The following is a 22,818-nucleotide window of genomic DNA, read 5'->3' on the forward strand; positions in this document are numbered from 1 at the left end:
ATCCAGAGCTGAGGTTGTTGAACTATGGGTCAGGAACCATACACAAACACAAACGGTGGAGAATTTTGACCCCCCGAGGTGAATGCAGTATGCATAGACACATACTCCTGATCAATATTACACAGCCTACATACAGTATGTCGCCTTTTGGGTGATGCATTATTATCTGGCGTTATGTGGAATATCATCCAAATACACAACTTGAACTTTAATTATTTCCCATTGGCCCCCACGTACAATATGAGTAATGTAAACAAGCACACACACACACTTGAACTTCCGGTCATGGTGAATAACTCCCTAACCTTCTGTTCTTTTGACCTCTCCCAGATTCATCACCCTCATGTGGCAATGCATCTCTGCTCACAGTGTCACATTGATTCTGCACTCCTCCAGTCATGATCATATTTTAGTATTGAAGATAACACCATTATCACCACTAATTCCTGCTGGTTTGATTGAGAAAATGGATGTAAATTAATCTACAATATTCCTAAAAACGAATTAAATGAGAGCATGAGGCAGTTGTGGGTCATGCTATTATTGTTGCACTCGAAGAATAACACAATTGATGTAAAAATAGTCTGCCACCTCCCCTTCCTAACGCTTTTTCTCATAATTCGAGAGGTCAACCAGAGGGGATTTAGCCAAAATTAAACCCTTAAGCTTACAGGATGCTGTATTATAATAGTTTTAATTCCATTTTCTGTTTTTGTGTAGCAGCATTAAAATACATTATGTCAGAGTAGGGTGTTTGACACTAACTTCCTAAGAAGGTAAATTAAATCAAACTTAAGGCTTATCTAAGTAATTTTGAATAACAAGATTCAACCTTGCTGACCAGCATCTGGACTACTGAAGTGTCACTAATCAGGACACTGAATCTCTGTCAGCTAAGAATTAAAACAACAGTGTGTATGTACTCCTTAGGCTTTGATCTGAATTGATAAGCATGACTTTACAGATATAAAAATGTAAAAGATATAGCTATGATCAAGTGAGTTGAGTATGAGCAGTGACATATGAAAAATCAGCCTTTGGTGCCATCTAGTGGAGAAGAGAATATTTTATGCTGCAGATGAACTTGGATTGCAGAATATTTTTGGTATGTGAACACCTATGACTGAGTCTTGATTTATGTTTCATGAGAAATTGCACTAAGAATACCTGAAATTCTTGGCATACAAACTGTACTTCCTTTTGCTCTTTGTTCTGCATGTTTGTGGTGTGTGTGTGTGTGTGTGTGTGTGTGTGTGTGTAAGACTAATTTTTACCATAACGCTCTTGTCATACTGAATGTCTGACTAGACATCCTTGTGATCTTTGTGTTATTGCAGCAAAGTACTGAAACAATTAGTCAACTAATCAATTAGTTGATTGGCAAAATCTAAATTAATCTAAACTCTTTCATCTTCCAACTAATAGAGGTTACAGATCACCTTTTGGTTTTTATTAGTTGTAGTTGTCAGTGCGTACATGCATATCCACCAGAGGGCAGCACACTTTTTTAAATAACCAGGGCATCTGCTGTTTTCAAGAATTATCCTTGCAAATATTGTGTTGTAGTATAAGCTCTGCTTTGTAATAAGCCACTCCAAGGTGTTAAGAGAAAGATAGAGAAAGCACCTGGTGTCTGCTTCAGTGGTTGAAAAGTGTGCACTGTTACAGAACAAGACAACACCACATCATACTGTATCATTGTCTTAATTAATATTGATTGGGGGACTTTGTGCCTTCTAAAGGCAATTAATGTTATAAATGTAGTATAATACATTAATCTGACCCCTCATTACTGGCTCAGGAGGCCAGTCTCATTAGCTGAGTATTGATCAAAGAAATGCAAAGCAAAGACTGAGGGCAGGCCAGCTGTTTGCTTTGTTCTGAAGACCACTTTGATGTCAATTGGGCATGAAACAGATTAATTTTTCCACTTGATTAGGCAGATTCAATAGAACACACTGTATTCATTTAGACCTGTGACTGTTGTGATTATGTTTGTCTATGTGTTGGGTTATACTGCAATTACTGATTAGAGAAGAAATTACCAAGGTCTTTGGTTTCAACAAAATTTGAATCTTTTGCTAAAAATGAAAAGAAAAAAAAATTCTGTTTGTTGCTGTGAAGATTTGCTACATGATAACTCAGTATGGTTTAAACTATTACCCATTCTATACCTAATTGTTCATAAATTGTCTGCTACACTACACCGTGTTGGGAGCTGGCAGGGTTTCAGGACACATCAGCAGGGCAGATGCTTACTTTAACAAGAGCAATTTCATCATTGATTTTTTTTTTGGAAAACGTGAATGCAAACGGCAATGGAAAAATTGTAAGTCACAATGTTAGAATCAAAAATATTTGGTGAACAAAGATAAGTAACAAAAACTGGTGATCATGTCTGTTATGTAAAATTGTCCATCTCGGTAGTTGTATATATTTTAAGGCTTGCTGAGCCATGTGACTGTAATCAAAGGATGCTTATGTTTTATAGTTTACTGTCATTTTAACTTACCTTTACTACATGTTGATAGCGGACAGTGTGTCAACAGAGAGCGTTTTAAAACATTTTTTGTTAATATAGAGTTTGTTGCCACAAACTGCAAGTGCTTGGGGCTACCATTGAGTGAGGTGGCTTAAACAGAAAAGCTGCAACACTGGTCTTTAATTAGAGGTTGGCATAGAAACGCTCACCAGAGCAAAGCTAATAACAAGGATCAAGTGGCCGTACCTCAACCTCTATTGTTTTAATGGCCCCACAGTGTCACCTGTGGGTGTTGTTTAGCCATTATGACACCTTAAAGGCGATCTGGGCTCACTTAGACTTAATCAGGCTTTACCCAGGAGGGGACAATATGGAGGGTCCTGTTGTATTTCACGGTTACCATATTTTAGTGTTTCAGCCATTTATTTTACATACGGGCAAGCATTGTGAGAACATAATAATGTAAAATAGGTGCATAGAAGATACCATTAATACAAGTGCGTTAATTGATATGTTATGTATATGTTATTATGTTCCGGAGCTTTCAGCCGTATCACATGTTTTTCATCAGTGGGTGGAGTTTGCTCAGTTGTCATGGAGATGGAGTTATTTACACGAGAGCTCAGTAGCTTTAATGATCTCATCCAGAGCATTTTTTTGTATCTCTAAAGTTAAAATTTGAGCATGAAAGATAATTCTTGATCTTGAAAATAGGTGTTTCACAAAAGAATAGCAACTCATGGTCCACTTACTAGCTTTTTTCCTGAGCTTTCGACCGTATCCCATTTTCATTCATGTGTCACTGAGCGATGAAGGGATACTTGATGTCACGTGACACTTGGTTGTACTACTCAGGAAATAATCTGGTATGGAAACATTTGGTGCAATCCATAATCACTTGGCAAAGAACACATCACCTCACATGTTGTAATTTATCATTCAAAAAGACACACCATTTACTTTGCATAGTCCACCTTTTATCGACACAGTATTACTTTCTTCTTAAAATACTTCGTAGTAGGCTACTGCATAGTTTAAATAGGCCACTGGGGGGAAGGTTTTGCACCATTTCCTGACTTCAACCAGGAAGCATTTTTTATGTTGTTGTATTAGTAAAATTAATAGAGCACACTCTCTTGATATAAACATCACTTTGTCCTTTAGAAAAATTACCTCTTCCTAACTGTGATTGACTTAACACACTGATGTTGCCAACGTGATTGGGTTGAAATAGGGGCTTCAATGGTCAATATTCAGGTTGTGTGTAATAACTCCTAATCAAAACACAGAGGCCTTATTTGAGTTTTGTCAGACATTGTTTACACTTTGAACAGGCTCCTGGAGGAGGATCGATTTAAATCTTGTATACCAGTGTCTCCTCCATCTTTGTGTGTTTAGAGTGTGCTCACTGATAAAATCTCCCATCTTGCTGCTGGGTTGTGATGGGCCAGTTGCCTCATAACCTAATATGGGGGTACCCTCTGCATTTGGAAGAGATCTCTGAGTCTCTGTCTTTTCCCCTCACTCTTGTCTCTCTCTCTTCTCTCTTTCCTTTCCATCTTTCTCATTCTCTATCTCTCCTCCTTCAGCTTGCTCTACTGATGTAGCGATCTCTCTCTCTCTCACTCCCTCTCTTCCTCTGTCTCTCTTTCTCGTGCTCTCTTTCACTCAAGCCTCCTCTCTCACTTTTATAAGTGTACACAGACTAAGAGGGATTGGAGCTTGGTGGTTTTTCTTCCTTTCTCTTCAATGTATCAGCCTTTTCTGTGCTACAGTAAGTAAAACTGTTTACTACGAGTTCTTGCTGTAGTTAAAACTTTCAGCTTCACGCATCTTTTCATTCATTGGGTTTTGGAGCTACACTTTAAGATTTACATTTCAGTCTGGTCAGTGTTATAGCAACGGGATTTGCGCAATTTCATTAAGCTGAATGTGTTGTACAAAGTTAAACACAGGGACACAAGTACTTTTGATAATGTAGTGCTGTGTATCTGCTGTATACCTGTAGGTCAACTTCAGAAATGTGAAAAAAGGTCAACTTCAGAAAAAGTATGAAAAAAGCAGATCTGAGGTCTTGTCATCATTAAACAGAGAGGAAATGAAATTTGCGTGATTTTGAAAATGTAACATTACTCGAAGAAGGTAGATTGAGGAAAAAGTCATGGAGTAGTTAGTCAGTTAATAGATTGTCAAGTGGTAAACTTTAAGATTAGTAGCATTAATATGTAATATAACATAATACAGTAAGGTAGTGCAGTAGTAGTAACTAATGCCATCTTTTGTATTGTAAATCCAGAACATTCAAGCAAAAACATTCATGCAGCAACTACTTTCAAATCTTTTCGCCTGTATTTGTCTGCATGTAGTACCAGGATTATCTTTGTCTAGAACTTTAGGAAGTGAAAAACATTCATCAGGCTTATCGCTGGCTGTCTGACCACGACTGTGTGCCGTTATGTAGGAGAGTGTAGCGGCTCGCTGTAGTATGACATCATGAGAACTGTAAGTGGGGGAGTGTGATGGTGTGGAGGGGTCCCACTGGGTGCTCCGGGTAATGGGTTCCAGGTTGTTTTGGCCCTCAAGATGACCCCACTTTTTTTTCTCTCCCACACTCTCTCTCCAACTCCTCTGTCATATTTCTTTTCTGTTATACTTCCCCTGCTATCCGCTGGCTTCTCTGCTCTATTTCTTTCTCTTTCTGTAACTTGCCTTTCCCTGTTAGAGCTTAAAGCTAAATCATATTTTGTCTTTTGTTATGATAACTCACCAGCTACATTGCAGAAATTTCAGAGACAAAGATTCTACCAAGCCTTAAATCTGTTCTTTCAATCACAAAGTAAGTCATTAGTGGCTCATCTAGACTGCATACATGACCTCCTATTCTCTTTGATTTCTTCATTGTGTTGGCTGCATAGATACTGTAACAATATTTGCAAGAATAACAACAGTCTTCTTAAATAGCTGTCTTATGGGACGCTCTCCTTGTTGCCTTTCTGCTCCAGCCTTAACTTTTTTGTATCTGGTTTTGTTTTGTTTCCACAATTCTGTTTACAGAAACAGTGCACTGAATTCTTGTTGTTTACCTTGAGTTTGACTCTCTAATTGAGCCTTAAGGAATCAATACAAGGCTCACGTTGCTATACTTAGTCAAGCTCTGTTTATTGTCCTCATCTCCTAAAGTGCTGATGAGCAACATGTTATCATAACTGATTACCGAAAACTATGAACATAAGACCAAGGCTCAATAAAGACAGAAGTTTCCTTTGAATAACCCACTGACTCTTTTTGTAGTAATAATATAATAGTAATAAATAGTAATAATGATACTTAATAGCTATCTCTTCAAAAGTGTTCCACAAAACATACATAGTAACATATGTGCTGAAATGGTGACATGGCGTCGCACAAGTATGACCACACACAACTTGTCATTTCCCTTCTACTCTCTATTCACTCTGTGCAAATTAGATTAGTTAGTCCTTTCCAGTAAATGTGTCTTTTCTGTTGCTCGTTCTCTTTGTTCTTCGCTGTTTTTGTTCTTCCTTCCTGGCTCTACATGAAGTCTATGACCAGCAAATAATCTGTACATTTCTTTTCTTGTTTTTCTCTTGGTAATGCTGCTTATCTCAGCGTGCAGTATGTTGTTGTTGTGTGTCCAAGTTTAACTTCTGTATTTGTTTGAGTTTCTAAAAAATGGCATGCAGTTTGTTATTTTTTGTCAGTTTTCCACTGCTGTTGACTGACTTCTGTGTGACACACACACACACACACACGCGCACACACACACACACACACACACACACACACACACACACACACACAGATTACACACATTAATGCCCTAAGCTTGTTAAAGGTGTGAGGCAGTGCTCGGGAGGTGGGCCCAGCTCTTGGATCTTTGGTGAAACGGCTCCTTGTGAAATTCAACAGGGGATTATGAATCAAGTCACCCTTGGCCTCCCTCTCCATTTCCTCTGTTGTGCTCCCCTGTGTTTTTCTCTCTTCCCCTGTTTTTTTGTTTTTCCTGCTGCACTGTCCTTTTTTCAAATCCTTTCTCCTCCTCTCCCTAATCCTTTAATTTTCACCTCCTCTTCAACTCCATCTCTTGTTCTCTTCTTCATTCTTCTGCTGTCTGGTGAACCTCTCTTCCTGTTTTGACAAACCTTCCTCAAACCTCATTGATCTCTCTTTATAATTTTTTTCTTCTTATCATTCCAACGTTTTCTACTTCTCTCATTCATCTTCAATAATTATCTTCCTCCTCCCCCTCATTTCCTCTTGTTCCCTTCATCTTCCTCTCTATCACCACCAATTGTAGCAGGGTAAAAGGGCCTAAACCTAGAAAGTAGCTGGTTTAAATGGATGGTTCTAGGCAGGACACCATCTTATTGATACAACTGTGCATTTACTCCTTTTTAGAACCAGTTAGTCAAGTGGTGTATGGAAGACTTAAACCTGATTACATAACTAGGGCTTGAGGTCATAAGTAGTATTATGAGCTAAAATTTATTACATACACTGTTATCAAATTAAAGGCTTAGAAATAAATATTGAAATGTGTATTAGATAAATATGTATACCCTCCTCATTTTAATAATCTAAAATGTATATTATTATTCTTTTAAATGCCTTTTCCTATATATATCAATATAGGCCACTTTTTTCATTATCAAGGGCCAAGCTAATGAATTAATATAGTTCTGTCTTCGTAGTCTACCCACTGAGCCACAGAGGGCCTGACCTAAGACATGAGTCACACAAGATGGGGTTTCTTTCGAGGCTTACTCTGTAAAACCACAAACTCTACTGCTTTTTTGTGTGATAATCAAAGCTGTCTTATTTTTTAGTTTTCATATGTTGATGTACTGCAAACAACTCATGTCTTCAGTTCCATCTTTTTAATGTGGTTGACAATGCTGAATCTCCCAAAAAGACAATGTTTCATAACCTTGGGGCCAATGCATTGAAAAGCAGCCGTAAAATATCAGTAAAGGGTCCTATTTTTGTTACTTCAGAAAATGAGGTCATGCATGAACAGGAGGTTTGCTTATAGATTTGTGTTTATGTGTATGCAACTTTGACTGTGTATGTTGTGTGTTTTTCTCTAAATGTGCTCTAGGTGCTTGATTGTTTGTGAATATTTATGAAATGTATTTAATATTTATATCTGATTTTTCATTTAATAACATCAAATGCCAATTAGATTGTGATCTTCTTAATATGTTTTAATAAGGGAGAGTTAGTAAGTGTGTCTGTGTATATTTTATCCCATTGTATGCACTCTTCAAAGCAGATACTCAGACATCAGGCTCCTCTTGTCTAAGCAACATTGACTCTTCAGAAGACTGACTAGCAGACTAGAAGTGCGTGAACCACCTACACACATACAGTATATTCACATACACTCAGAAAGAACTTTGTATGTTCAAAAGTACATGAACACACATATAGTGTGCATATAGTGAATACCTATGTATACACAACCTTTACAAGTACACGCAAAAAAACATACATGTATACATATAGAATATGTGTCTACGTACACATAACTACACACAACTTTCTTTGCCTGTGAGCATGTACACACAAATGAGCACAGCACTCAGTCAGCAGTGAGACAGTCCAGGCTCAGGCTGCAGGAAAGCAAACATTACCTTGTGAAGACAAAAACCGGCAGAAAAGGTCAGAGCAGAAAAGGACAATGCAGAGAGGTTTTCTGTTTCTCTGTGATGCGAACCAGGATTGCAGGCATAAAGACATATATATATATATATATATATATATATATATATATATATATATATATATATATATATATATATATATATATATATGTATATGTATATATATATATATATATATATATATATATATATATATATATATATATATATATATATATATATATATATATATATATATATATATATATATATATATATATATATATATATATATATATATATATATATATATATATATATATATATATATATATATGTATATATATATATATATATATATATATATATATATATATATGTATATATATATATATATGTATATATATATATATATATATATATATATATATATATATATATATATATATATATATATATATATATATATATATATATATATATATGCACATAGAAAGAGACAGCAGTTATTGTAGAGTAGACATTTGAACACATTTGAAGCACCTTTTCACATGTTCAACCTGAGAGGTGGGATGTCTGCTTGGCATGTTTGGGTGTGCTTGGTTTCTATCTTTTGATTTGGTTTACGCTGACCAGGATGGTTGGGGTTAGAGTGTCTGGGTGCTGAAATACCAGAGCTGCTGAGCATGCTTGGCTCCTCACCGAGTTTTGAAATACTAGGTGCAGTCAATTTAAACGTGCTTGTCGCGTTGGGTGGGCAAGGTGCACATTTTCTTCATTTCCTACAGCCGACAGCTTTGTCGGCTCCATTTTCACTGCATTAAAGTAAACACACAGTCCAAGTGGTATGAAGGATTTTAGGAATATGGGGTTTTCTCTGACCTAAATCTTCCTGTGATTTACAGTACTTCAAGAATGAATGAAGTGGTGGATTATTGAGTTCATTTTTCTATGTCAAAATCATTTTTAGCAAGGCAGTTATGATCACTCACTAAGTTGTCAAGTTGTAACATTAAAATGGCTCTTTGTTGAATTCTTTTAAGTGTTAGTTTTTGTTTTCTAAGGCTAACTTATTACATTTAAGAGTATATACACTTTATTGGTAATAATGCTTATCTTTAGACCATCTCTCTTATGTTTCATGTCTCTCAATTCTTCAATAAAATAGAAATGTGATGAAAAAGGAGTAAATAGCGTTCTTATTTTGGTGATTTGATCTTGGATGCTATTTGTAGAGGAATTGATTAAATCACTTTTACTTTGAAAGAACATACCTCACCTTCAAGTGGCCTTGCTCTACCTGACCTTTTAATCTTTGCCTGCTAATCTTTACTGTTAAAAAGGTGTAAGTTGGAAAGACATTCATTCCATGGGATGAGAAGATGAACAGGAAATTATGTCACATCCTGCAGCTTTTTCATGATGTTCTGAACCCGTTTTATATGCTGTGCCTCATGAAATGAGGCGTATTTCTACAAGGAGTTTTGTTCTCAAGGCAAAACACTTGAATCGTGTTCAGTTTTGTAGAGAAAGTATTATAAATACATTTTTTAAGACCAAAATAACCAATATACAGATGGCAAAAGTCAACTTGCTCAGTGAAGGAAGTTTAAGGCTGATGTCTCTTCCAGTGACCTCATCCCTGAGTCCACAGACCAGAATAACAGAGTTCTTTTAACACTGACCCCCCGGTAACCTCAGCTAACATGATGCTTCTAAAAGTAGAATTCAGTCCAAACGATGTATTTCTATTCCTTGAATATCAGCTTCGTGGGAGAGTAGAGTGGCAGAGTACTATTGTAGTGATTTGTCTAATCCCATGTGAGTACTTGTGTGCGTTTAATTGCATGATATCATTACCAAATTAAACTTTGTGGCCTTGTGTGTGTTTGTGTGTGGCACCATGGGAATAATGGTAGGGAGAATGTATTCCACAGACACACAGACACCATTGCTGCATTTCATAGACAGCTGGGTGTGTATGTGACTAAGAGACAAAGCGTGTTAGTATGGGGAGAGGGTATCAGTGTGGGAGTATGTGAGCGCGTGTAGTGGGCCACAGACATCAAAGCAGAGAGGTCGAGATGTGGGTGGTTGGATTTCAGTGAGACTGCTTCAGCCTCTCCAGTGTCCCGCATGCTCATACATATTGTATGCGTCTGGTATGATATACATAATGGCACGGGCATGAGTCAGAGAGTGTTTGCATGTTTGGATTTTAGTATGTGTACTTATATGTGTGTCTTTGTGCGTGTGCATTCCTGCTCAAAGTTCAGTAGATCTGTGTGGTGCCCCACAGTTCCCCTTGCTAATCCTTTCCCAGAATGGTTGTTGCCAGGCAGAGAAATTACCCAACGGGGTGCTAATGGGACTTAATGGCAACTCATTCATAACTGTAGGTTACATGGATTGGTTGTCAGTAATATGAAAGTCATAGCCTGTATGTATATTGGTGTTGTGCATCTTTATGATTAATTAATTCTCTTTTAATTTATGAATGTGCTTTGGATCCAGTGTGACAGGCATGATGCCCAACCTTGAGAAAAAAAAACTCTCTGAACCCTGCAGGTGGCAGCAAGCCTCAAAATCGGACAGAGCATTCTTTCACACTGGACAGTTTGATTGTTGATAGCATTCTACAATGGGTAATAGTGTTGTCCAAAATATCGATATTTTGATAAATATCGATACTGAAATATCTGAACGGTACCAATACTAATTTCCCGAAGTATCGATACTAGCCGCACTTTCACTTCTCTCCAAAGGCGCGTTGACAACCACCACACGCGCACTCGCACTCGTCTCATTCGCTCTGGTTAGCAAAAGTGAAGTGAATGGAAAGATGGCGAGTGCAACGCCAACGCGCGACCGGCTTTGGTTGATAAGGAACACAGCAGGAGTGCTATCTGGAAATATTTTGCATATGAGGCAAATGAACATGGAAAGCCGAAGGACACAAGCAAGCCAATATGCAAGAGATGCTACAGTGCTAACAAAAGGCGCTAACACCACTAATATAGCAAAGCACCTGAGAGACCGACACCCGGATCTGTATAAAGAATTTCTCGAGGTTGGTATTATTATTATACATTACTGACACTCTATCCTCCAATTTGATACTGTTAAAAGCTTTGACACAATCTGTATTGTTAAAAGCACTATATAAATAAAGGTGACTTGACGACTTCATGTCGATCCAGTGAGCACTGTTTTCGCGCGTGTGATGCACGCGTTTGCGTTTAAATCTGTTCATCAAATAACGTTAATGTATTAACCAGCTTTTATGACCGATGAGCAATGCATTTGTTACAATATATTTTAATCTTTGATAACAGTAGGTATTAGGTAATAAAAATATAACGGATCATGTTAGCTCTGGTCCAATGAAAAAATATTAACAAATAGAACTTTGGATTTTAATTAGTACATGTATTAGTGAATGTTAGTTTAAATCAACTTTTAACTTTGATTAACAAATGTTTTGTAAGTATTTTTCATTGATTATTCATGTTAACAAATATCTATTACCATTAACCTAAGTTCTTAGATTAGTTCATTCAGTTCATTTTAAAAGTGTGGTCAAAAACTGCAGCAACAGATTCCATTTAATTATTTTGTTTACTAATTTGATGCACTGATTTTGTTTTTGCTTGAAGTTTAAGTATCTTTTATTGACATTGTGATTGGATTTTACTTGGATTTTACTTTTTTACTTTTTTACTTGCACTTTATTGGTTTTTGAATGTAATGCAATCTGAGAGGCTTTTGAACAAGTGCACTACCTCAGGACAGTTTTGTTAATGTAAAATATATGTTCTAGACTTGTTATATTTAGCTTTAAATAAAAAAGTAACCCCTTAATATTGTGGCAGTTTCTTTCTCCGTGGTATCGAAAATGGTATCGAATATCGATATTTTTCAAGGTATCGTATCGAAGTTAGAAATTCTAGTATCGTGACAACACTAATGGCTAAACTGGCTGAACATGAAGCTCAACACTTAGCTCAAGCTCAACACAATAAAGATGTATTATTTAATATTTCAACCTGCAATAACTGATTTTTAATGCCATGAGAACGGTGTGAACCAAAACAAACAATAACAACAACAACAAAAAAATTTAAAATAAACAAACATGAGTGAGTTAAAATTCTCACTCTGAAAGGGAAAAAGAAATATAATGTATTTGCAATATGGACAACATATGCTGATCCTTACAAATATAAATTTGTACGTAGCACTGTAAGAAAATTATTATCGTTACAGTGATTAGCAAAACTGACTTTGACTGTCTCCTATACAGTATGGAGTTTTGACAGAGTACAATGTTTTTTGTGGTTACTGTAACCTACTGTAAGTGGAGTCAATCAGTGCAGCTGCCTGTAGCAGTTACAATTTGCCTTCACTGAGTTTAAGCCATTAGTGTTTCCTGTACACACACAGTGTAACATGAGATACAGAGTTGTATTGGTGGCAGTTGACTCATATAGCTATAGTTCTCCTAACTGGCTAAACGACAACATCAGTAGTACTGTAACTTACTAGGAAGAAGGATTCTGTGGATATATTGGTATTGGATGACCTGTACTTATGTAATTGAGCTGAAATGCAATTATTGCCCACATGCCTGATGTGACTATGGTTACATTAAACAAAAGAGTACTTACTGCTCTGCTGCCTGCCTGCCTACATTACAGAGAACATTTTTTAAATTCTGAGATTGAAAAAGTATTTGTGATAATGGACAATTCCATTGACTTATTTAATTATTTCCCTTTAATGGAGGTTAAAACAAGTTAATAGCTTGCTCATCCCCTTCACCCCCCCCCCCCACCACCACCACACACACACACACTCACTCCTCCACACCTTCACTCACTCACTCAATCCCTTTTGCCTTTAATTTTTTACTCTCTACCCAACAAGGGTACATTTCCATTCTGTCCGTGTTATTTATAGATTCACTTGTCTTGGGACATCTGAGAAACCTGAGAATTGGAAGATCAGAGACAAACTTTTTTTTTCTTAGGTAAACAGTCTGAAACATCTCCACATCTTTGTAAAATTTGTATGTACTACATGTCTGTTTTTATGATTTTGAAGTCCATCTGTATGTGCATGTTTTTGCCTGGAGGTTGAAGACGAGTTTGTTTGTTTGTTTGTGTGAAGACAGCTGCTCTGTGTCCATCAAAAGCAGCACCACATTCCCTGCAGAGTCCTTTGAAGTCAGACTCTCTATTACACACGTATATACACACATATACACAGCTTTTTCTGTGCTTTATTAGTCACCTCTTTCAAACTCTTGTGTTACAGTAGAACTGGCACTGATTTTAACCTTTACAGTCTGAGGAGAGTATATCCTTTTTCAAATGTTTTCATGTCAAGAAAGAAAAGGTAGAGGAAACTGCCTTTAACTTGGTAAAGTAAGTAAAGTGATAGGATGAACATAAAACAAAACTCTCCCCTTGAGTAATCATGGATTTTTAAATAGTTTAATCTGTGTAAATTCACTAACATAACCCAGAGGTTTCCACTAAATACACTAAGTGTGTTTTTCTGCCTGAAAGAGCTACTAATCCTACAGACACTTCATTAGTCTAAGAGTCATTGTTTCGTTGTTTCTTAAAGGCCTAGACAACAGTAATAAAAATCACTGCGGGGAACATTTGGTATTTGTCATTCATTGTCATGATAAGTAATATTTAAAAATCTTGAACCAGCTCAAAATTTTTATTATAATTAACTTTAGTTGTTAACTGCCAAAAATGTAAAAGTTTAACAGGATATAGGAATAGGAACCTTACAAGGCAAAAATATCAGAGCTCCAGAACACTGCAGTCACTTACAGGACAAGTAGAGGGATGGACCCATGTCACTGAGGACAATAATAAAATAAATATATTGTATTGGTTGGCACCGGCCTAGAGGAGTAATGGTTTAGAGACATAAATATAAAGTCCATATAAGCTGTTGTTTAGGGCTGTTTGCAGCTACTTATTCATTTCTATTGATATTTCTGTTGATACTTGGTACAAAAATATTCAAGCAATGTAAAATAACTAGAAACTTCTCTACCCATGAATCCTTTGGGTTTCATTTGTTTATTAGTAACGGGAAAACAGAAAATCCAGCTGTAATTAACTGAAAACCTGCCCATCTAAATGTAGAGTAAATAATAGAGGCATGAGTGGACCTTTTTGCTTTTATCTCCGTATTAAATGTGGAAAATTCACTGTTAATGTGGTAGACTTTATGTCTGTTCAGTGGACATGCACAGTCTCTAGATGCTGAAAAAAATGAAGTATTTTACCAGAAATGTGAGTCAGTGAATGTTCTGGATAAGGAAAGCAAAGAAAAAAATCAAAAAAAAAAAAAAATCCTGAGAAGCTATTGCGTTTAATCAGTTTTTTAAAATGTCATAATTCACATAATTGGCTTGTTACTGAGAGAGAAGGAGTGTGTGTGTGTGTGTGTTTGTTTGTTTGTTTGTTTGTTTGTTGTGTCTCACGCTTTCCCATCACGCTGCCTCTCTCAGTCTCTAAACATGCAGGCTGGTGTGTCTCTTTCCCCATGGGATGGCCCAGATCTAACAACAGCTAGGCCTACACCCCATGCAGGAAACCCATCTCTCTCAGACAACTAGCTGCCCATATACTATGTGTGTTTGTGAGTGTGTGTGCATGTTATGCCATGCCACTGCCAGCAAGCACTTAATACAAACAGGACATTTTTTAAAGAGTGAACACAGATTCACATGTACTTAATATGAGAATTTACAAGCCTGGGGTTTGATGGCCTTCACCTAACTCCTTCCTGGCACTATTATGAAGCGTGCAGATGGACACTGTTACTGATGACCATATTTTCTCATTAAACTTGTATTGTTTTGAACCCCCATCCTGTCACCAGTATTGATTTTGTCCAATTTTTGTAATATCATCTCAGTTGAAAGCATTAGTGCCCACTTATAGTGCCACAAAATGTTGCTGTAATGGCGTTTCTCTGAAATTTGTGCCAGAGGAGCTTGTCTGCAGGTTCACTCAAGGACAAAGAACAAGTGAATCGTTTTGGATAAGTGTTTCCTTTTATGTCAGATGGATTTTGTTCCGAGAAAAGTGTGAAGGGAAAGAGGAGGAGGCTTTTCTTTAAGGTCAAAATGTTCACTCGGTTAAAACTTTTCAGTGACGTCTCTTCTTTCTCTCTGTCTCGCTCTGATGCTTTTTGTATGGATCCCTTTCCCACCTTTCTTCCTATCTGTTATGTGCCTCAGTGGTATTTGTCTCTATTAATTCTTTCTTTTCACACTTTGATTTCTGTTCTGTCAAGAGGAAATTGCTTCCGATAATGACAACAGCAGAGGAGCTGATGACAATGACCTCTGATTCAAATGTCATATAACAGACTGAGAGGTGAAAAAAAGCACAGGATGAAGTGAATTTTGCCAGAAAGCTTTTGTGTCACTCTTTCATCTCAGTTATTCTGTTAATGCAGACTTGAAGGTTGATAAAGCACAATCAGCTTTACCACTTTATGTTATATTTTACTGTAACTATTTATTTATTCAAAGCCCCTACAGTATGTGTACAATTCTGTAAGTAAGTGACCCATTTGTCAATGACTTCCTCAACAGGTTACCAACTATGTGCAGGACAGAGAGGAACTCAACCTGATTCATCCAGCCAAAAAGCTCCTGCTGTCTTGCCCTGGATGTGTGTGTCTCAGGGAGTCTCGCTGGCCATTGCACACTGTCAGTGTCAGCCCAGCCAGACCAGATCTGAGCTCCTGCCTTAATCCCTGGTGTTGTCATCCTTCTCATCCACCTAGGTTTGTAGCCATATTTTGTCTCATATATAGTAGTTTTTCCACTAATGTTAAATAACTACACCAATTTTTAATAATGTTGGCCTTTTGGTCCATCATGTGGAAACGATTGTCCTGGAGATGCTGTTATTAACCGTTAAACATTTGCAATAACTTAAAAGTGGAACAAATGATACTGTAACTTATAGCAGCTGTAATGTGTGTTGGTTACATAAAACAGGTAGGTGGTAAGTAAAACAGACTGACTCTTTGGTTAAAAAAGACACAAAAGAAATGCACTCTATGCAACAAGAATAATAAACTGAACATCTCTGCATTTCGGACTGACAAAACGATTAATTGAGAAAATAACCGGCAGATTAATTGATAATAAAAAAAACTGTTAGTTGCAGACCTACTCAAGACTTTGAATCTATGTGATTACTTAATCAGTTGGCTGAAGTTTTTGCATTGTTAATTTGTACTAGACTGCACTAATCATGAATTTGATTGGCAAATACAATCAGTTACTAGAAAGTTTATCTTCAGACTTGCAAGTTTTTCTTTCTCGTTTCCACGTCTTATTTATTTCTAGGTTTTATCGTGCATGTGGCCAGAGGACGTCAGTGTGTTCCCTGCTGACTGGAGCCCTACTAGAGGCCACAGCCGCTCTCGGTGCCCGCTCCGCTCTACCCTACCCTTTGCCCCAGAGCGCCAACAGCCACGCCGCGCTGAAAGGTGGGTGTTATACTGTATGGAAAAGGCTTTGTTAATTTATTTGTTTACGTGAGTGTGAGAGCATTGCATTAATGTGTTAAATGTAAATTGTTTAGCATACAGTTTTATTGTCTCTAATGTGAAATTTCTGTTCCAACAATAGTATATAGCACAATTCATACTTATAGAATGAAAATCAGCAGTTATATATGTTCATTTGCTAATAAACAGAGGAGCATTAAATTGGATGACAAGTGAAGCTGTATCTGTTTGATTCTGAGAAGAAAAGGTTCTCATTATTCCCCTGTGGTGTACTGCTCCGCTCTTCTCTCTTCCTCTCTGCTCTTTTCCCACATGGTTCTCTTATCCACAGCGGGTTTTGGGTCGGTAGGAGCACATCTGTAGTTGATCCCAGCGGTTGCCCTTCTTACTTTTTCTCTTTATTTCCTCTGCTGTCCTTGTCTCCCTCCTCATACCATCCTCTCTCTCTCCACTCCATTCTCCAATTTAGACACACATACACACACAATGCTGAAGTGGTGTAAGACAGACAGGAAGAAGAAAAGGCCTCCTGACATCACGGGGTCCACACAACACTGATGGACACACACACACACCCAGGATATGTCTTAACATCTGAAAAGAGGTTATATGCACTTCAAACATGCTTGCGCTGCTCCTCTGAAAAGCTCAGGAGTGTTAGCTTGATATTTTGAATTTATTTGGGTGTTTTTTTCACATAAACACACACATATATGCCTGCTTTTAATTGTACTTAAATAAACCACATGGCAGCAGCTAGCTCTGTCCCTGAAATGCCTTGAGAAAGACATTAAAAAGAATTGTAAAACTTATTTCCTTAATGAGACAAGAAAATAAACAAATTCTTATCATGCATATATCACCTCTTTGTCTCTCTCTCGCTCACTCTTACTCTCCACATGACTTCATCATCCAACCAGTCGGCTTTTCGGTCAGTTGCTCAGCTGGTAACTGTCTGTCCACCTTCTCTACAATGATGCTACGTATGACTTAAATGTAAGCTGATCCTGACATTAATTTCCACTGGCAGTGGGCCAGGGGACAGGCTGTCTCTGGCAAGATCAAGGAGACACACGCGCACACACACACAAACACACAAACATGAATTTTTTTATTTATTCTCTGTGACTTGTTTTATTATTAATCATGTTAATAACAAAACTTAAATTTTTGTCAGACAAGTTTTCGGCGACAAAAATACACATGCACGCACACACACACACACACACACACACACACACACACACACACACACACACACACACACACACAGCACATATCTTCAACATGACACCGTGTTCTGTTCTAATGGGTGCTGCAGGAAACAGAATAGAGCCAGACACGCGCACACATAGCAGCTTAGAAGTTTTGGCAGGACTAGGATTTCACACACACACACACACACACACACACACACACACACACACACACAGCATGAGAGACTCCCTGGCTAACTTTCTCTGTCTTTCTAACCTAGTAACAAAAGCCAGATATTGTGCATGAGCATTACCTTCTAGCCACGTTGTTGTTGTGTTTTTAAAAAGTTATCTGTTTCCGATCTACCATTCAGCTCTGCCTTTCACACACACAGAAACCTGTGTGGCTGTGACATTTGAGGGATTTGACATTTAGTGTACCAGAAGGCAGTATCTGTCTCCGGAGATGATAATGTCCCTGTAACAGAGATGTATAGTCTAGTTTCACTGTTTTAAAAGTTTTGATTCACTTGCTAAACTAAAAGGAAGGAGTGCAGTGCTGAATAGAATCAAACAAATGGAATTAGAAAAACACATTTGAAATAACTACTCCAATTGACTCCAAATGGCATTTTAAGTTGGCGCATAGGTTTTTAAAAGACATTGTTTGTAATCTTAAAGTAATTATCAGATGTCATAAAAAGACATTTCATTATCCTGAAGCTTGGGGAAGGTCTGACTTAAGTTTGAAATTTTGAATAGTGTTAGTGTAGTTATTGCTTTCTTACCATTTAAGGTATTGTTCCTCTCCACAGTATTCTAACTTAACAACCTGTTCTTACTCTCTCATGCATTAGTAATAAAGCTTTTTCTCAATCTAACTTTCAGTTTAAAATGAACATGCTTTTTAATGTAGCAGAACATAAAACCCCTAAAACTTGCCAGCACTCTTGAAAAATAAGTGTAACTGGTAAATGGACTACACTTATATAGCGCTTTTCTACCTTAATGGACAAAGCACTTGTTTCTGTTTGAGTACAACTTTGTGCCTGTTGAATAAAGAGAAGTATCATGCATTTTCGGTTCAGTCTTTTCTGTTTTTTTCTAGTTTTTCATACAGAATCTAGGTATGAATTTGTCACACGAAACTGACTGGGTTTGAAACAGACATGGAGCTTTAGAAACATAATGTGCCACCACTATATGCTGAAGTGGTTCACCTCCTCTGGAAATCAAAGGGTTTTGGTGAGGGTCATCCTTGTGTCACCTCTATAGAAAAGATTCTGTGTTCTCTCGCCATACATTTTCTGTTGTGCTTTCTGTTTGCCTTCCTCCTCCTCTTGAAGTGAAAATGTACTATTGAATAATTAATGTGTTTATGCCAGCAGTCATTTGTAAGAGCAGGTGTTTATGTTTGACAAATGCTGGATCTTCTTTACAGTATAGCAATGGTTTCATTTGTCATTCTCAGTGTCTGTGCATTGCATATTTCAGTAGTTAAAAAAATAGCATTTATGAAGTACGGATCTCATAGATATGTGGAAAGATCTCGTTTTTACAAGATACAGATCTCGTAATTATGTGTTTGTTTTCCTATAATTATGACATACTAAGTCACAGCTATGAGATACGGAGGTCATGTTTACGAGAAAAAATCTCCATTTTTGTTTTACTTGTGGAATGCAGTGTGCTTTTGTATATTATTCCTATTCCTATCCTATCCTGTCCTAATAAGGTATTGATTTTACAAACAAAAAACTAAACAAAAAAAAGCTAAAAGGGACTGTGATAGAGCACGGGTGAAAACACGAGTCAACCTTGGTCGGTTAGGGTTAAACAGAGAGAGAATTGCGAGAATTTGCAAAGATTCAAAACTGATCCTGAATTGGCCCTCTTCCTCCTAGACAGGTATGAAATATGTCTGTTATATTTGGTTGTATACAGTCCATGGAGGTATGGGTCACGGTGGACATTACTGTAATACAACTTGCTTATAACCTAACATTTTATGTTGGCCTTGCTACCGAGCTGTATCTTGCTGTTGGCTTATTATTCTTTAGACATAACATTACTAGGGAATAACTTTCGCTTTCAACAAAATTACTATTACCAAGCAACCAAATCTGTTAGTTGTAGGCTTACATGTAACCTAGGTGTATGAACGGTACTAAAACAAAGTTTACTTTGTTTCACCATCGTCGTATTATAGTTACTAATCTTTCATAGCCACAAATAGATATATTACCTCATCGCTATGCTAACAGCTATTAAAAAAGAAAAATAGTATTAAAAATAAGTTGAGTCTTGCTTTCACTCACTGCCAGAACAAATGCGGGCGCTAGCCAGATCAAGATCTGTACGACACAAGGCAGTGGAAACACTACCGCTTTTGTCCACAGGGGCTGCCAAAATCGACACAAAATGAAAGTTCCTTGTAGTTGCTTTAAGTACAAAGAAAGACTCAACTGAAGACCACAGGGATTTAGCCATATTCATGTGAACTATAAATGGGAGTGGTCTAAGTGTTTTTCTCAACCTCGTTTCCTTTATAGCACAATTTACTGTACTGCTAAATATGAAGTAGGCAGCTCAGTAATAGGCTGCCATCCATCCAGCTCAATATTGGTGTTTCTTTCTTTTTTTCTTCTTTTCTTCCTTCTTTATTTTTCTCTCTTCCTCTCAGTCGTTATTGTACATTGTGTTGCCGGCCAGCATGTAAGACCCATTGACAGCAGATGTGGGGGGGAATCATACTGGAGGGGAAGTCTCAAGGATTTTAAGAGCACATATTGTTTACAAGGCCATAAATGCTAAAAATACTAATCTGAAGGTTCTTAGACGGATTGTGACATTTTTTTCACTTGTGAATTATCAAAACTTTTCAGTATATACTGTACAAATATACTATGTGTATGCATTAGCTCTGGTGAATTCAGAGATAATATTTTGACCAAGATAACAGTTGAACCACCCTGCTAGCTGTTGCTGTGACAAATAACAGCATGTTCTTGAATTAGGTTGGAGGGAATGTTACACTCTTGTAACAGATAGAGTGCTCATATATGGTAGCCGTTGTTTGTGACACCTTCTCTAAACTAAATGATACAGTAGCTAGCATTCAAGTGAAGTTCACTGCTGAAAATGTAATTTAAATTGTTTTTTATTTTCAAATGTGTAATAATTTCTGCTCTGAGTAACAAACATATGGAAACTTGCTTTATCAAACGTTCATTTATACTGTACAGTGTAGGGCTGCTACTAACACTTATTTTCAGTATTGCTTAATCTGTTAATTATATTTGCTCTGAACAGTTTCATGTGGAAGCGTGGCTGTGGTAGGATATCAGAGCAGCAGCAGACCTGGGACCAGCTGACCACCTGCGTCTTAACGGAATGTGCATGAATGCATAAAATAATAAATAAATAAAAGTAGCACGATAAATGTATTCAAACGTAACAGAGTAAAAGTAATGATTTTCTCTACAAATCTACTCAAGAGTAAAATGTATGATGCAAGTTCAATTTACTCAAAAAAGTGACGTAAGTACATGTAACGGAGTAAATGTAACTCGTTACTACCCACCTCTGCTGTGACCTGTGAATATATGGCATTTTTACTTAATTGATGACTTAAACAATTATCAAAATGGTCGATTAATTTGTCATTTAAATTTCTGTCAATAGATAGACTCATCAATTAGTCGACTAATTGTTTCAACACTTTCACCACAGTAACTGAATAAAGTCGTGAAAGACACGTTAAGAAGTAAACACCTCAGTAACAATCAGCACCTTACTGTGACTTTACAGAATTTACAACATTTTTCATTCATTGATTCTGTGTTAAATAACACAGGATGAGAGAGAGAGACAGAGAGGGGAAAATGGATTTTGGATTGACTGTTATCCCTTATTACTTGTTTCTATAGTCTGTCCATATGAGTGTATGAATTATGACGGTGTGTGTTGGTGCAGTGGGATGGACTGACTGGTCTAACTCTAGCGCATGGCTGTGAACTATGTATGGTGTCAGTGAAGGGTGGGCGGGAGACAGAGAGAGAGGGGGGGAGAGAGAGGAATAGTGAATGTAGTAAAGAGAGAGAGAGCAAGGATTGTTTGCTGACAAGGAGAGGGAAAGAAGCCAGGTGAGGGGAAAAAGAGCAATAGAGGAAAAAAATAGCAAGATACAGTGTGTGTTAGAGAGAGTTTATGTTAGAAATGGAGTAAGGGAGAGAGAAATAGAGCAGACAGCCAGAGAGAGAGAGGGAGAGCAGCTGCAGGAGAGACGGGACTCGACGGGCTCAAATGTTGACAAGTGTACCTCGGTCACCCCGGCACTGAACTGTCAGTGTGGAAGCAGAGTGGCCAGCTGTATCTAGCAACCATGAAGCACTCTCACAGAATGGACTTCAAGCTGATGAGTGAGTAGAGGAATTGTTAGTCATTTTTTTAACTGCAGAATCCTGTTCTGTGGAATATGTAGTCGGTTCACTTTACCGTCTCTGTTTTTACTGTCTAATTGGTGCCAAATGCAGGCTAACAGTTTCAGTGTGCGTCTTAACTGTCTTGGCAGGACTTGTGGTCTATCCTCTTAAATTCTGTGTTTTTCATGTCTTTAATACGGGTTTTGCCATATCAATATCACCCTTGCCTCCAATCAATTTTTTAAAAATTTTGCTTTGCTTACTGGCAAATAAGCACATACCTCACAGTGTGACTCAGGTTTATTATGTAAGGATCAACTAGACCAGCATGCTCTTTTGATTAGTTTTTTTTGTCCTTAGTTTTGTTTCCTTTACCTAATTGCAATTCAAAACACATTTCCCACCAACTCGCTGCGATTGCCTGTAACCAGTATTAACTACAGAGTGCAGAAACATTGCAATTGAATTTAAAAAATTTGACATTATATTTA

At 37.3% G+C, this 22,818-nt stretch overlaps 1 protein-coding gene across 11 annotated transcripts in view; it reads left to right on the plus strand.

Moving 5' to 3' along the window:
• The window catches only part of plce1 (phospholipase C, epsilon 1), an 86,226-nt gene that overhangs the window by 24,106 nt on the left and 39,302 nt on the right, over positions 1-22,818 (plus strand). For all 11 annotated transcript variants that reach the window (XM_044177940.1, XM_044177945.1, XM_044177943.1 and 8 more), the window contains 2 exons: positions 15,779-15,972; positions 16,544-16,686. In XM_044177940.1, coding sequence (XP_044033875.1) covers positions 15,779-15,972; positions 16,544-16,686 — 337 coding nt within the window. The remainder of the gene's footprint in view (positions 1-15,778; positions 15,973-16,543; positions 16,687-22,818) is intronic.

Source organism: Siniperca chuatsi, linkage group LG20 (genome assembly GCF_020085105.1).
Source record: "Siniperca chuatsi isolate FFG_IHB_CAS linkage group LG20, ASM2008510v1, whole genome shotgun sequence".
In the NCBI taxonomy this organism is placed as follows: Eukaryota; Metazoa; Chordata; class Actinopteri; order Centrarchiformes; family Sinipercidae; genus Siniperca; species Siniperca chuatsi.